Below are 14,850 nucleotides of genomic sequence, written 5' to 3'. Positions count from 1 at the left end.
AGGTCGCGTTTGAGGTTTCCTATTTTGATTTTAAATAATAAAAAAAAGTCTAAATTACTCCCCTCAAATTTGATCGAAGTTGAGATACCTCCTTAACTATCTCTTGGTTCAATTTAGCACCTAAACTATATCATTTGATTCAATTTGCCTTCTAATATAATTTATTTTTGAGTAAATTAAACCAATTTATATAGTTTAGAGATAAATTGAATTCAGAAATAATTTATGGAGTTATTTGATCTTAAAAAAGTGGAGACACTTAAGACAGTCGAAATGGACAGCATGACCTGAGTGATACTCAACAACACTCGTATGAATGAGAAATCAGTGGAATGAAGCTGGCAACGGGAGACGGAACCCGATCGCATATTAGGTTCTTGCACGCAAATAGACACGGACGCAGAACAGTTCTCCTATCAAACCAGAGCGCCGGTTACATCCTTCTGTACAAGTGAAGCGTGTTGGCAAAATCACTAGATAACGCTCGTGTGTTGCTACGCGTGAGGACTAAATGATGCTATGCCCCTTCCCCGATGGCTGTATGGCATCGAAGTGAAAAGGACATCATCCATTCTTCTAAAAAAAAGGTTAGTAAAAAATAAAAAAATACATCAGTGACTAAATAAATCAAAGAACTTGTGCAAAACAAACAGCTAGTATATTTTTCCAAACAGAGAACAGCAGTTGACCGACCAGATCATTTTGTTCTCTTTTTCACAACAAAAGTATACTCCGCAGAAGAAAGTGTTTACAAGCAACAACATGCTAATAGGTTCTTTTTTCCTTCAAACTACAATGATTATGATCTATTCGCCGCACGCACTAAACTAAAGTACAATGTACGGTACATCTATGGCTGTGTTTAGTTTCAAAATTTCTCTGTCCAAATTTTACTATTCACCTATCACATCAAATCTTGTCTCATGCATAGAGCATTAAATGTAGATAAATAAAAAAACTAATTGTATAGTTTTAATGTACACGACGAGACGAATCTTTTGAGCCTATTTAGGTCATGATAGAACAACAATTATCACAAACAAACGAAAAATACTACAGTGTACTACAGTATCCGATGTGACCCTTTTTACCACCATTTTACGGATCTAAACACAGCCTATAGCACAACTGCTCGTCCAGAGCAGACCCAATATCAACCGTTTCTCAAGTCTGATAAACAAGGGAACATGACGACAATTCACCAGCAAACTTGTGCTACACTGTGCTCGACTCAGGGGTCTTCAAGGATGGCACGTGCCAGATTCGATGCCACAGCCAATCTCACGGAGCTCAACGCATGGCTTGGTAGGTGACTGTTCGAAAAATCAGGGCGCAGCTTGGCGAGCAACAGCTCTTGCAGCTTGTTGAGCAACAAGGTCGTCTCAGCAACATTCATTAGTGGACTGGGTTTGCAATTAAGTAGCTCCACCTGGAAAAGTGGTGGAAAAAAAAACAGAATAAAATTGATTTCTGCAGCCAGGAGTGGAGACAACAGGTTACTGGCGTCCTAAACAAACACAGAAATAACTTACTGAATCATGTAAAAGGGGCAGCCAGAATCGTTGCGGTGTGGATGGGTTCCTCATAAGCTACAAACAAAACACATCTATGAGGTCAGGAGACTGGAGGCAACAAACTATTGGCATCCTCCAAGGCGCATGTTATTTACAATCCTCTGCTGACTGCTTCAAATTGAATTGCAGGGACCCCTTTTTTATCATGTCTAACGAGATATGGGGCCTGAAGTGTCAGATGTGTTAAAAAAAACACACACACAGATGATGTGTAAGAAATTCACCTGTATAAGAAAATCTACAGTTTGCCGAGCAGCCTCACCAGACCTTCCATCTAAAGCTTGTTGCAGAGACCTCTTAAAGTCACGGTACCTTTGCACACTCATACTTTTAAGTTGGCATTCAACATTGACATGTACAGAGACAAATTTGACGGGCAAAGAAAGAAATACCTATGAAGAAACTCGAGACCACCAGCACTACCAATATCAGGACCAAGTAGCTCGAGCAGCCCTTCCCATTGCTGACCATGCAAAATCGTTATATTCTATGTTAAAACAACTAGCTGAAGGGGATATTCTAATTTCTTTATCGTTTTTTAAGGTTACTATTGCACAGAGAACAAGCTGCAGATTACAGCCAAGGAGTTCAGAAAGAAGCAAAGATTGATACCTTAAAACTATCATCTGTGACTGACTTCCCAATGCGTTCAAATAACTGTTGAGCAATTCTGTCAAGACGAACTTTATCATGAGCTTGCTGGAACCAGTATACACCAGCCCCTTTTCGCCCATGTTTCCAATGGTAAATGCCAGCAATCTAAAGAGAAAGCTAAAATTAATTAGATAAGAATCTTAGGTTAAGCTAAAATTGAGTTCAGTTGAGAACAATGGAAAATGTAAGCTACCTGTAAAAGTCTGAATAATTAGAAAGATATTAAGAAACATCCAAACCATAAGCTACACATGTTCCTATTTCTATATAATAACAGAAAAGTTCTACGAGCTTTTATTTTTTTGAAAATCAAAGCTGTGCAACCATTAGAAACCATATTTACCTTCATTATGTTTGCGCTAACATTGTCCAGTTCATACAAACGGCAAATTTCCATAGTCTGCTCACAGATATGTGCATTAGATTACAAATAATGAGATTTAAGACTCTGCAAGTATCGAATTAAAATACATGGTACCTTGAGTACTAGGCGATTATCTTGTATAGGTTGCTTGAGAAGTAGAATCTCCAAGAGCCCTAGGCCTTGGTTTAGACATGAAGACAGATAAGTCGGCGCAATCTGAGAACCAAACATGCAAGATAGCCAAGACAAATGTTGTCAAAAGGAGACGTTTTTGCTACAATCAACAGACAGCAAAAGCTCATGAGTTTATCTCATTTTAAAATAAAAATAAAACAGCAGTAGAAAATTAAAGCTGCACATCTAAATATTGAGCAAACATGGGCAGAATAAAATAGCTCCTCTTTACTTGTGACCTGTTTCCTATTTAACATTGGATGGTCCCACACTTCGGTAACCCAGCCTAGTGGCAAAAAAACAAAATGGAAGGGAGGCAAAAGGAATCAAGGATCGAAACAAGAGGTATGCATCGAATGCTATCCATGCAGTTGCTAGTTCCGAAAACATATGGACAATGGCAAAATGCCTAATACCAAATAATAATACTGATACATAAAACTAATCTAGTTAGTCCTTGGTATACTACTGTTACTGTGTTAGTGTTACATGACTAACCTGCCAAGTTAAAGAATGAGAGCACAAAACTTGAGCATAGACTAGCCGGTGTAGTTCCTCTATGCTTATACCACCTAAGTTAGGCCGCTCTTCATGCAACATTGTATCAGCATAGTCATTATCAGCTGTCAGCAGTTCCATAGCATGCGTGACAAACCTGCGGTAACAAATGCCCAAATCAGTTTAGGATGGTGTCTCAATGTTGAATAGAGATTAGCAACTTAGCAGCTGGTCCATTTTACCATGGGCCAAAATTTTGTGTGCATTCTGCCAGGATAACCTAATCATGGAAAAGAAGATGTTACACCAAGAAAGGAGAATGCGAAAGTCAAAGGACATAAGGAGTATAGAGAATCACATTATGTTCCAACCTCTGGGTTTTCTGAAAGGACACCAATAACGAGGCCTATTAATCCATTAGTGCCAGAGGATGGCTTAAGCTGTATGCATTTTTGTGCTAAATGGTGCATCCCTTCAAAACCCTGAAAAAATGCAGATTTTAAAGCAACATGAAGTTATGTGAACTTTTCAAATTGATGGACTATGGATAAAAGCCCCAACCCCTCCCACTATAACACCTGGGTTTTATGGTCGGGTTGGCTAGGTGGGGCGCGCTAACATGGTATCAGAGCCGAGGTCCCGGGTTCGAACCCACCCGGCCACGCATTTCCGCTGCGCGATTTCCCCTGCGCCTCTCGTCTGCTGAGACCTGCTGCGGGCTACGCCGGGCACTAGAACCTGCTGCGGGCTACGCCGGGCTCGCACGCCGTAGGGGGAATGATGGACTATGGATAAAAGCCATCACCCCTCCCACTATAACACCTGGGTTTTATGGTCGGATTGGCTAGGTGGGGCGCGCTAACACAAATACATATTTCCTTCAAAAAAAACTTGAAAGAGGGTATAAACTAATAAAACTATATAACAGAAGTGTTTGCATGGGAAAAAAGGAAATAGGACACAGACTCATAGAAAATTCGCTCCCAGAAAACATCTGGTCACTACACAATCACTATGCAGTACAGCTCTAAACTAATACTGGCAATTTGCCTGGCCATTGATCTAGAGAAGATGGTTAAAATCCACATCTGGACTCATATAAGGGTCCAAAACACAGTTTCACATCTAAAATCAAAGAGATCAAATAAATGATCTCGCTGGCAAGCAGGTGGTTTCATGACATTCTGAAATGGGATTTTTTCCAGTGGAAACATTTCAAACCCTTCCGGTATTAAGGAGAAAAGGCCATTACAGATCTAAGCAATGCAATTACATCGGCAGTAAATAACTTAATCAAGCAGAGAACCACAAAGCTCTTAAGTTTACATTACAAGAGCAAATGTACTAACCACTGTAAATGGTCTTATGTAAAGAAAATGAGAAGCAAACAGCTCCAGCCAATGGGAAGTAGAAGCAGTGAGTTCCTTTATGTTCCCCATCATAATATGAAGCAATTTTTTCAAACCATCACGGGTTTTTTGGTGACCACACTGGATCCAAAATGCACTGCACTCCAGTTTAGTTACTTGACCTCGCCACTTTTCCCATGCCTGTAAATACATATACCGTAGAAAAAGCTTTCCACTGTCTTGATCAGAAGGCTCACAAATATGAACAAAAAGAACTTACAAATAGGCACATGAAAGGGGTTCTATTTGGAGCATGTAGTCCATATTCTATTTTCTATAACCAAAACTGTGCATCTTTCACTTCTTTATATTCAAAATAACAGTTTCAGAAGGTAGAGACAATGCTGCATAGTAGTCACATCATGTGCAACGAGGATCAATCAGATGGTCAAATCATAGTGTGCCCTAGGGACTTCCATCTGCAGTAGTGCCCACTTGCCCAGCAACCATCAAGCTGATCATACAAGACATAGGTGTGAAAAAAACTAGATTCTAGCATGCAGTTCAAAACTAACAGGGTGAGAAGGGTAAAATGTGCTAACCTATTATTTTTTAGGACTTTTCCAATGATAAAATAAAAAAATAGCTTTTGCTAATGGCTCCGTACAGCTTCCAGTTGAGTGGCTGCCCACTCAAGCTCAACCCCGGGTGCTAATTGTTGGTGTATACGTGAGCCCATGTATAGAGGCCCATCTAGAGGCCCATGTATAGGAACTATATATCCCACCTTTCTAGGGTTTGGAGGAATACACACAATTATTCCGTCTATCATGGTATCAATAGCCTAGCTCTCTCTCCAGCCGCCGAGTCACTGTGCGCCGCCGCCGCCACTGTCGGTACCCTGCAACTGGGGTACCCACTCCTACTGTGCCAAGACTCGCGTAGTTATCCGTAACTACGCCCTAAGGAGCTGAGCAGCCGGACCCCTGGGGTCCGACTCCATCTCACCGGACCAACGGTCCCGGACCCGCTTCCCGCTCGGGGACGGGTCCGGTGTCACCACGTGTCCCAGAGGTGGAAATGCTCAGCACCTGTGGCCGCGGACCCGGACCCCCACAGGTGGGTCCGGGACCTCCACGTGCCATCCGGACTCCCGCAGATGGGTCCGGGACCTCCACGTGCCTATCCGGACCCCCGTGAGCTCTCGGCTCAGCTAGCTGCTCGGGAGGGGTCCGGAGCCGCCACGTGTCACGCAGACGCGGGCGCGGGCGCAAGCCTTCCGCTGGAAGCTCCCTCACCCACCCGCATTAAGTGCGAGTGGTTGAGGCGGGCTCTGCTGCCTCCTATGTTACACGGATACTGGTACGGGTATCGGATACGATATGTATCGGATACGCGGATACGCACTTTCCCAAAAAACACTGATACGGGGATACGGCTAGGATAATTAATAATTATATATAAATATCACATAGATATTCAGCAAGTGAGATTTTACTCTTGAGTAACTTCCCCTATACTCAGATGTGCAATACTTGCGTGTCCATATAACATTACCTCTATAACTAGTCTTCTCTAAAAGCATAACTGATTCCACAAGGGGTTCTTCAGTTGCTGCTCATCTAGTTCTATTGCAGCAAGTTCATCATTTTGTATCATCTCTTCTACCAAAACAGCATTTGGGTGGGCTGATTACTGCTTTGAGCTGTATCCCATCTGGCCCAAAAGTATCGGATACGCGTATTCAAGCAAATACGTATCCGTTTTTTCAGGATACGGCTAGAAACGTATCTGAGGCGTATCCGGGGCGTATCCGTATCCGATACGTATCGGATACGGATACGCCACCTCCTAGGAGTATCCGCGTAACAGAGGCTGCCTCTGGGCACGGGGCAGCTTTTGTCAGTCCACACTGTGGATCGCCAGTTACCGAGGCGGCTCGTCAGTTACCAAGGCAAGCATTAAAGACTCGGTGCCGCGAGCATGGGCGACGAGTCATGATGACCAGCTACTGACTGGAGCAACAGTGCACGCTGCTACAGTGGACTGAGTCAGTAGTTCGGCGCTTCATAATGACCTCGACGCGCGGCTGCAGAGGCTAGACTCTACTCTGACAGGACAGCTCAAGACCATCCCTGGTCAGAAGCTACGCACGGAAGCCGACGACAAGATCTCCGAATCTGAGGCATTGAAGGCTAAAGTGTAGTTTATAATACATCACCGGGTCCACATGTCGGGGCCCCGCTCATTGTACGTGCTCCCCTTGGACATATAAAAGGGAGAGCACGCCCGCTAGAAACAGATACACACAGGCCAAGACCGAGACGCTCGAAGGCCAGGCAAAAGGCACATACAACACAAGCTCGGATTCACTCCGAACAATCCCGTTCTCAACCTCTTGAGAGCACAAGCAATACAATACACAGTGGACGTAGGGTATTACGCTCCGACGGCCCAAACCACTCTAAACCCTCTGTGTTCATCGTGTTCTTCCACCGAGATTGGGCTAATCCTAGCAAACCCCCGAGTACTCACCCTCTGGGTTTAGGCGGGTGAACTACGCCACCCGGCTGTGGGTTTGCACACCATAGCCGGCCGCCCGCCCGCCGCCGCCGGCGTTCCTCTCCTTCCCTCCCTTCTCCTTCCCTCCTCTCCCTGCTTCCGGATCTGGTGCCGCCGCCGGTCCTCTCTCCCCTGCTTCTCGATCTGGCGCGGCGGGCGCTGGCCGTCGGGGTGCTGGTCCCCCCGCCCCTGCCTGGTGTGCGGGGGTCGCGGGCCCTGCTGCAGCGAGCGCTGCCGCTGCCCAGCCCGCAGCGAGCCCCGCCGCCGCCGCCGCGCTGGTCGCCGGCGGACCCGTCCCTGCGTCCGTGCTGCACCAGGCTGCGGTGCCGCCGGCGTGGCAGCACCCGCGCGTGCTCCTGCAGGCGCACTGCCAGCTGGTCGCAGCCGGCCACGCCGTCGCCGGCCCGGGAGGGCAGGGGGTGGGCGCGGGCGTCGCCCCTGCCCCTGCCGCAGCCCCTGCCCCTGCCCCCGACGCCCACGACGCCCCTGCCACACCCTTGCAGTCGTTCCTCCCGCTGCAACCCGTGCCAGTGGCCACTCAGGGCGCAGGGGGTGTGGGTGCCGGGGCTGACGCCGCCGCTGCCGACATCCATGGCCGGCCGGCAGCCGCCGCACTTGTGGCCGCGCCGCGCCCGCGGCGCCTCTGCCCGCGATGGCCGCGCCGACGGCGCCCGTGCACACGCCCGCGTCCGCACCGACCTACGAGCGCGCGCAGGAGATGCTGCGGGACCTTGAGGCCAAGCTCATCCAGGCCGCGCGGGAGCAGGCCGTCGCGCCCGACGCGCGTGCGCACGCCGCGCAGGTCGTCGCGCCCAGGATCCCGCGCGGGCCGTTGCCTCCCTCGCCGCCGCGCGCGCCGCGCAGGCCACCGCCCCCGGCGCGTGGCTGCCCCAGGGCGCCGCCGCCACCCCGGCCGCCGGAACCGTCTTCCCCGAGGCCCCTGGCGCCACCCCTACTGCCAGACTTTCCCTGCACGCGCCCGGCCCCCTCCTTGGTGCTCCTCTCACCGGCCAGACCGGGGGTGGCGGAGGCCGAGCGATGCCGATACACCTGCTCCGGCTGAGCGTACACCGGAGGCGCCTGCGACGCCTACACCGGAGCCGTCGCCACCGCCGCCGACTCGCTCTCGAGTCGAGCCGGAGGTGTACCACCCGCCAGTCGTCCATTGGGATCCTCGGCACATCCACCCCATGGTGACTCGGCGGATGGCGTCTCAGACCGCGACTCTCTCCGCCACCGAGGGGGAGCCGCAGGTCTCTCCGGTACTCTCCTCTGTCCGCGACGCCCTGGCAGACCCTCACTGGCGTCGCGCGATGGAAGAGGAGTACGTCTGGTGGCAATGTGGTCACAGGCAAGTGGATCTGGACGCATAAGCGTCGGGCTGACGGCACACTGGAGCGCTACAAGGCTCGCTGGGTTCTCCGGGGTTTCACCCAACGGCCTGGTGTGGACTACGATGAAACCTTCAGTCCAGTGGTGAAACCCGCTACGGTGCGCACGGTCCTCTCGCTCGCACTCTCTCGCTCCTGGCATGTGCACCAGCTGGATGTGAAGAATGTGTTTCTTCACGGCACTCTGTCAGAGACTGTCTACTGCTCTCAGCCAGCGGGATTTGTGGACTCGAGTCGTCCGGATATGGTCTACCAGCTCAACAAATCCCTCTATGGTCTGAAGCAGGCTCCTCGGGCCTGGTTCTCTCGGTTCGCCACGTTCTTGCTGACTTTGGGGTTCACCGAGGCCAAGGCTGACACTTCTCTGTTCATCTACCGCCGTGGGGATGAGACTGACTACCTGCTGCTCTATGTTGTTGATATTGTGCTCACCGCCTCCAGTCAGCAGTTGCTTGAGCGCGTCATCTCCTCTCTGCAGCGGGAGTTTGCTATGAAGGATCTTGGTTAGCTCCACCATTTCTTGGGCGTTACTGTTGAGACTCGCCCGTCTGGCCTATTCCTTCACCAGCGGCAGTATGCACTCAACATTTTGGAGCGGGCTGGGATGACTGATTGCAAGCCATGCTCCACTCCTATTGATACTCAGGCGAAGCTGTCTGCTGATCTGGGTGATCCCTTGGCTGATCCTACTGCCTACCGGAGCCTCACCGGTGCCTTGCAGTACCTGACCTTCACCCGGCCGGATCTCACCTATGCCGTTCAGCAGATCTGTCTTCACATGCATGATCCCCGGGAGTCTCACCTTGCTGCACTGAAGCGTCTCCTCCAATGTTTTTAAATCGCCTAATCGTCTGATCGAACAATGGGTGGACCAGACGACTGATCGACGCTAGTCGTCCAGGACATTTAGGATCCATATATATATATATATATATACATATATATATATATGTATGTATGTATATATATATATAATATTCATTAGCTTCAACAAAGAAGGACAAAGGAAAGGAAGGAGACAATTTCTGAAAACTTACTAGGATTTTTTCTATCTCTATCTCTTATTGCTCCTTGCTTATCTAGAGCTCGCCGGACCAGTCACCCGTGCTCACGCTCGCGCGCCGGCAGAAGGAGGTCGCCAGTCGGGGTAGCTCACCGAAGAGAACAGAGGGAAGAAGGGAGCTCGCCGGAGGGAAAGGAGGGAAGGAGGTCGCGAAGGCCAGGAGATGAGGGGCCGGACAGCGGCCTGGAGAGGAGGGTTCGACGGCCAGCAGCAACATGTGCTCAAGAAAATCAATTAATACGCGCGTGAGCTTTGAGGCTTTGTGCTAGGGAATTGGATGAGTGGCGAGAGCAGAGCGAGGCGCATTGGATTGTCCGGCTGATCTGAGCTAGAAGGTGAGGGAACGGCAGCGCGGGGTGGAGCTCCCCGTTGGCGAGCAGCGGGAGGTCGCGGGAGCCGCCCCCTGTCGAGACGAGTGGCTGCCGACAACCCTAGACGCGGTCGTGCCCCTCCAGTTTTGTTTCTAACCAAGTGGGCTTGGGCCTCTCACTCTCCAGTCCAGCCCACAAGCAAACCAGCTACACAAACCTAGTCGAGATCACGCCTAGTCGGACGATTAATCGCTTCTAGTCGCCGATTAGTCGGTCGACCGGTCGATCAGGGTGCCTGATCGAGTCGTGGAGCCTAGTCGAGCACGCTGGACCGATAAGGTCGATTAATCACGATTAATCGCGATTAGTCGCGCGATTTGAAAACATTACTCTCCTCTGCTACGTCTGTGGCACTGTTGGCTTCGGCTTGGTTCTTCACCGCTCTCCCACATCTGAGCTGGTGGTCTACACCGACGCTGACTGGGCTGGCTGCCCGGACACTCGCCGCTCCACTTCCGGCTACGCCGTCTTCCTGGGCGGCAACCTTGTCTCCTAGTCGTTCAAGCGGCAGCCGGTTGTCTCCCGCTCTAGTGCCGAGGCGGAGTACCGGACTGTCGCTAGCGGCGTGGCAGAGGCGTCCTGGCTACGACAGCTCTTGGCGGAGCTCCACAGCCCGCTCGCCAAGAGCACGCTCGTCTACTGCGACAACGTCAGCGCCGTGTATCTCTCCACCAATCCCATTCAACATCAGTGGACGAAGCACGTGGAGATCGACCTACACTTCGTGCGCGACAAGGTCGCCGTCGGCGATGTTCGGGCACTCCATGGGACTACCCTCCTCAACCTTCTCGGAGTTTCGCTCCAGTCTCAACGTAGCAGATGGCTAGTTGTGGCTGCGGGGGGGGGGTATTTGCCCTTTGTACTTTCTTCTTGTCCAGTCTTAAACACCGCTGCGACGGTAGTTCAGACTGCAGGGGGTGTTGGCTTTCTTGTTGTCCAGTCTTGAACACCGCTGCGCCGGTAGTTCAGACTGCGGGGGGTGTTGGTGTATATGTGAGCCCATGTATAGAGGCACATCTAGAGGCTCATGTATAGAAACTATATATCCCACCATTCTAGGGTTTGGAGGAATACACACAATTATTCCCTCTATCACTAACATATCGTGTGAGCACCTCCTAAAGTGTTCACTATTCTCCTCACTTAAGAGGAAACAAAGGGAACACCTCATCATGTGGTCAAGTTTCTTTTTTAGTGGTGTAAAATTATTGCAAATACACTATGTCCGAAATTAAAGGGATACAGAAGAAATAGTGATCCTTGCTAGAGAAGACATGACATCATTTTATAAGACAAACCTTGATAAAATCGGGTCTTGTTTTGCAGCACTGGCCTAATTTACCGGTTGGTAAATTCGGTCTCAAGAGGGGCATCATTGATACAAGAACAGCAACAGCCTCGACTAATCCATTTTCTGTCTGTAGCCAAAGGAAGAAAAAAAACTAATGATTTTAGGCAACCAGGTAACATAAAATCAACCAACAACATAACATTGTGGCATATGGCCAAAGCCTAAAGGAATACATTACTACTATAGCCTCAAAATAACTCTTGAACAAAATACGATGTCCCAAAAAAGAGTAAAAAAACTAAAATACATAAAGCAAAAGAAAACATTACAACATAGCACAGTTACATTTTCATGGAATCTTACTAGCAAAATAAATGAATTAAAGGAGGGAAGAAAAGATATAATCAAATCCAAAACAGAAGAGAGTAATTCAAGTCTGCATAATACAAGCCACCACCTAAATCTAAGTTCAAACAGATCCATCCAGTATTTCCGCTTTCATCTTCAAAACAGTCGCGCACAAAAAATAAAATAAAAGAACCATAGTAGAGTTACTACTTATATGCTACTGTTCAACTCAAACCGAATTGGCTTGAAATCACAGAAATCATTCATTAGACAGCCACCATTTAAGTTAATTGTATGTGTAGCAACAGGCTAACCACTCCAACCTCCACAGAAAAATGACATGGAGCAAAATAAAAGTAATCCATATGTTTCTATTATTCTACAACTGGACACAGTCTCATGATTCAGATAAATGGTAAAAACAACATATTCTATAAACACAAAACATAATCAATATATAGAACCGTCGATAAATCTTATGCATTTTATTTGAAACATAAACTAGTAAAATAAGAAATAAATATAACCTCAAACAAACTAGCAACAGCAACTGAAATACCTCACGGTTATCCATCTGATCCAATTGATATGATCCATGAAACCGTAGCATATTCACCTGCATGGAAAACATCTTAAGATGGGAGGCATCCAACCAAAACACCAACCTATCAGAAAATGCAGAAGAATACAGACATACCACAATGTCAAGCCACCCAACCGAAAGTGCTGCTGACAAACCATTCCAGTAATCAGGGTCATCTTCAACAATCTATAAATGATCTCTCGTTATGCATTTAACCTCATCAACAGAAGGACAACAAGGATGGAAGTAACACAGATGAACAGTAGTACAAAGTATAAAGCAGAGAATCAATCAGAAGCTGGGCTCATCATATTAACACAAGATACTAGGAGTCAGACAGTCCGTATAAAAATAATGCAAACCACTTAATTGGACCTTGGAAGATGCCAAGGCACCTCTGTAACCCCGATACTTCAACATGACCCCGTATCACGTATCCGATACGTATCCGCGTATCCGATACTCCGATACACCTTTGTGCCTTTAAGTTTTGCAGAAATTTGACGTATCCACATATCCGTATCGGGCCGATACTGATACACCTATCCGTATCGGTGCTACATAGCAAGGCACTACTCATATTGAAACCAACCTGCAAATTAATGAGCTGTTTCTGGAAATTGCTGAGTTTAGAATACACTGTGCTCTCCTTAGCTGACAAGAGGCAGTCAAAATCCTAAAATCAAAGTAAGTAGAATGAGATAGCCATCCCTGGGCAATGTTAGAATGAAGTGTTGTTGCAAGTGGAACAAGGAAATGGTGAAAGGAAAGAGCATTACGGCTAACCAATCAACAAGACGCTCAGGAAGCCAGCTTTGCAACTGTTTATCAACATAGAATATCTCCAACAACTCCCAGGCAGCCCTTAAACTTGTGGGCTTCTCCCTAACCTGTAAAGTGTATGAAGTATGAATTACTTTCTACATTTGTAGTTGAACAATATCATGTGAATTAATGGATACCATGTCACCAGTAAAATATAAGCACAACAAATAGATATGGACACCTTAAGAATTGTCTTGGGGTCTTCAATCATGAAAGCAGCGGAAGAATCCGGGTTCCCAAGGAGATTGCCAATGGTTTTGCTGTATTCGAGCACGTATTGCCACCTAATGAAACACCACTGAAATCAAACGGAAGCACAACTACGATATATCATACCTTAGCTAACCAGTGAAGTAAACAACACTCCTGTTGTTCCCCTTTGCCAATAGAGGTGTCAACCATATTTTCACTGGTGCAAACTCGTGCATCAGTGTGAATGTATAAACTTACAACTTAATGCTTCTACAATCCATAATACTAAGGATAACTGAACTCATAAGAGTTGCATAGCTGTTAAAAATACTACTGTAACACATGTTGGTAAAGTCAAAATTTTCTAATAGCAGAGTTACATTACGAAATTTTGCATAAGGATCGTGTGGGAATTAGCCAGTAGCTTGAACAGTTAATTTCTAACCATAAGGAGATAGCTGTTACAACAGAAACCAAATTAATAATTGACCATAAGCATGTAAGTGTACACAGCCGCAAAGTAAAGCTCACCATTCTGCGCAATCAGGGACTGCGGACATGCGCGACATAGCGGCAGCATCAGCGAGGGCGTTCTTTCTGCTCTGCAGCAGCGCAAAGGCCGGCACCGACCCGTACTCGATCCGCCGCATCTCTGCATCGTCAATTTCCTCCTCGACCTCCGCGCCACCACTGCTGCCGCAGCCGAGGTTCACCTCCACCACACTCCCAGCGACCCCCTCCGCGCCGCCGTACACCTCTGAGTTCGGCGGGCGGAGGCACGCGACCTGCAGAAGGTTGCCGCTGGACCAGGAGATGTAGACGCGGAAGATGGGCGGGGCCACGCCGTGGCGGATAAGCCGCACAGGTGGTGGCGACGGCGTCCCTTGGCCAGGCTCCCCTCTAAATGCGACGATAGCGCCGCTGCCGTCCGTCGTCGGCATGCCAGGCATCCTCGTCGCCGGCCGAGCACGGGCTAGGGTTTTGGAGGCGGGTGACAGCTGCGAGCGGGATTTGGGTGAGCAATGCGTCTGGAGAAGGGGGTTTTAGGAATTCGAAATCCAAAGACTACTGAAGAGTTCAGCTGAAATTTGGACAGCTAAGAGCAACTCCAAGGACATACCATAATTTTTTTCCTCAAAACTATGTATTGGGAGCTCATTCTAAAAAAAATTCTCCAAAAATATATTAATCCCAGATTGTTACTCCCTCCTTCCCTGTTTATAAGGCATACACGTATATCAAGATTCAAACCTTGTCATCTTTGACCAATAATTTGACTATTAAATTTTTATTTTTATAATGCAAATTTCATATGATTGGATTCATAATCAAATATATTTTACAATGATTATAAGTTTATAATCAAAAGTGATATAATATATGATAAATAAATGGTCAAAGTGTTGTTTAGAAGACCGTGTCATGTTCCACCATGCCTTATAAACGGGGAAGGAGGGAGTAATAACTAGTCCCCAATATTTCAAAACATGTCATATCATTATAATTAGACCCATCATTTTAATTAGGCCCATTATAATTGGGCTGCTACCTTCACGCACAGCACCTCGGAAATCCTATCTATCGTCCGCAAGATTTTTTCTTCTCCACCTT

The 14,850-nt window shown here is 47.7% G+C and overlaps 1 protein-coding gene across 4 annotated transcripts; it reads right to left on the bottom strand.

The window, feature by feature from the left end:
* Positions 1-680: 680 nt before the first annotated feature.
* On the bottom strand, positions 681-14,320 carry LOC120708021 (nuclear pore complex protein NUP85-like). Of its 4 annotated transcripts, XR_005689219.1 has the most exons (19): positions 13,771-14,316; positions 13,229-13,331; positions 13,002-13,112; positions 12,815-12,898; positions 12,337-12,408; positions 12,199-12,255; positions 11,299-11,418; positions 4,614-4,814; positions 3,636-3,746; positions 3,507-3,544; positions 3,265-3,421; positions 2,707-2,808; positions 2,572-2,628; positions 2,187-2,333; positions 1,967-2,037; positions 1,799-1,886; positions 1,533-1,589; positions 1,118-1,429; positions 681-850 (listed from the first exon to the last, which is right to left on the bottom strand). XR_005689219.1 is itself a non-coding variant. In XM_039993105.1 (18 exons), exons 1-18 carry the CDS (start codon positions 14,187-14,189, stop codon positions 1,232-1,234), a joined length of 2,193 nt encoding a protein of 730 aa, XP_039849039.1. In that variant the 5' UTR covers positions 14,190-14,292; the 3' UTR covers positions 948-1,231. The 4 variants fall into 4 exon arrangements, 3 of the variants coding, with proteins under 3 accessions (XP_039849039.1, XP_039849041.1, XP_039849040.1); XM_039993105.1 differs by lacking the exon at positions 681-850 and having other exon boundaries at positions 948-1,429; positions 13,771-14,292; XM_039993107.1 differs by lacking the exons at positions 681-850; positions 4,614-4,814 and having other exon boundaries at positions 977-1,429; positions 13,771-14,320.
* Between the last annotated feature and the right edge of the window lie 530 nt (positions 14,321-14,850).

This window comes from Panicum virgatum, chromosome 5K, assembly GCF_016808335.1.
Source record: "Panicum virgatum strain AP13 chromosome 5K, P.virgatum_v5, whole genome shotgun sequence".
NCBI classification, from domain to species: Eukaryota; Viridiplantae; Streptophyta; class Magnoliopsida; order Poales; family Poaceae; genus Panicum; species Panicum virgatum.
Note: the sequence above shows the minus strand (reverse complement) of the source record. Positions and strands in the feature narration are given on the sequence as shown.

Coding starts and splice junctions, on each gene's coding strand:
- LOC120708021 (XM_039993105.1), bottom strand. CDS start 14,189: ATGCCTGGCATGCCGACGACGGACGGCAGCGGCGCTATCGTCGCATTT. Junction 12,409..12,814: donor AACAGCTCATTAATTTGCAG/GTTGGTTTCAAT, acceptor GATCATTTATAG/ATTGTTGAAGATGACCCTGA. Junction 4,815..11,298: donor CAAGACCCGATTTTATCAAG/GTTTGTCTTATA, acceptor ATGTATTTACAG/GCATGGGAAAAGTGGCGAGG.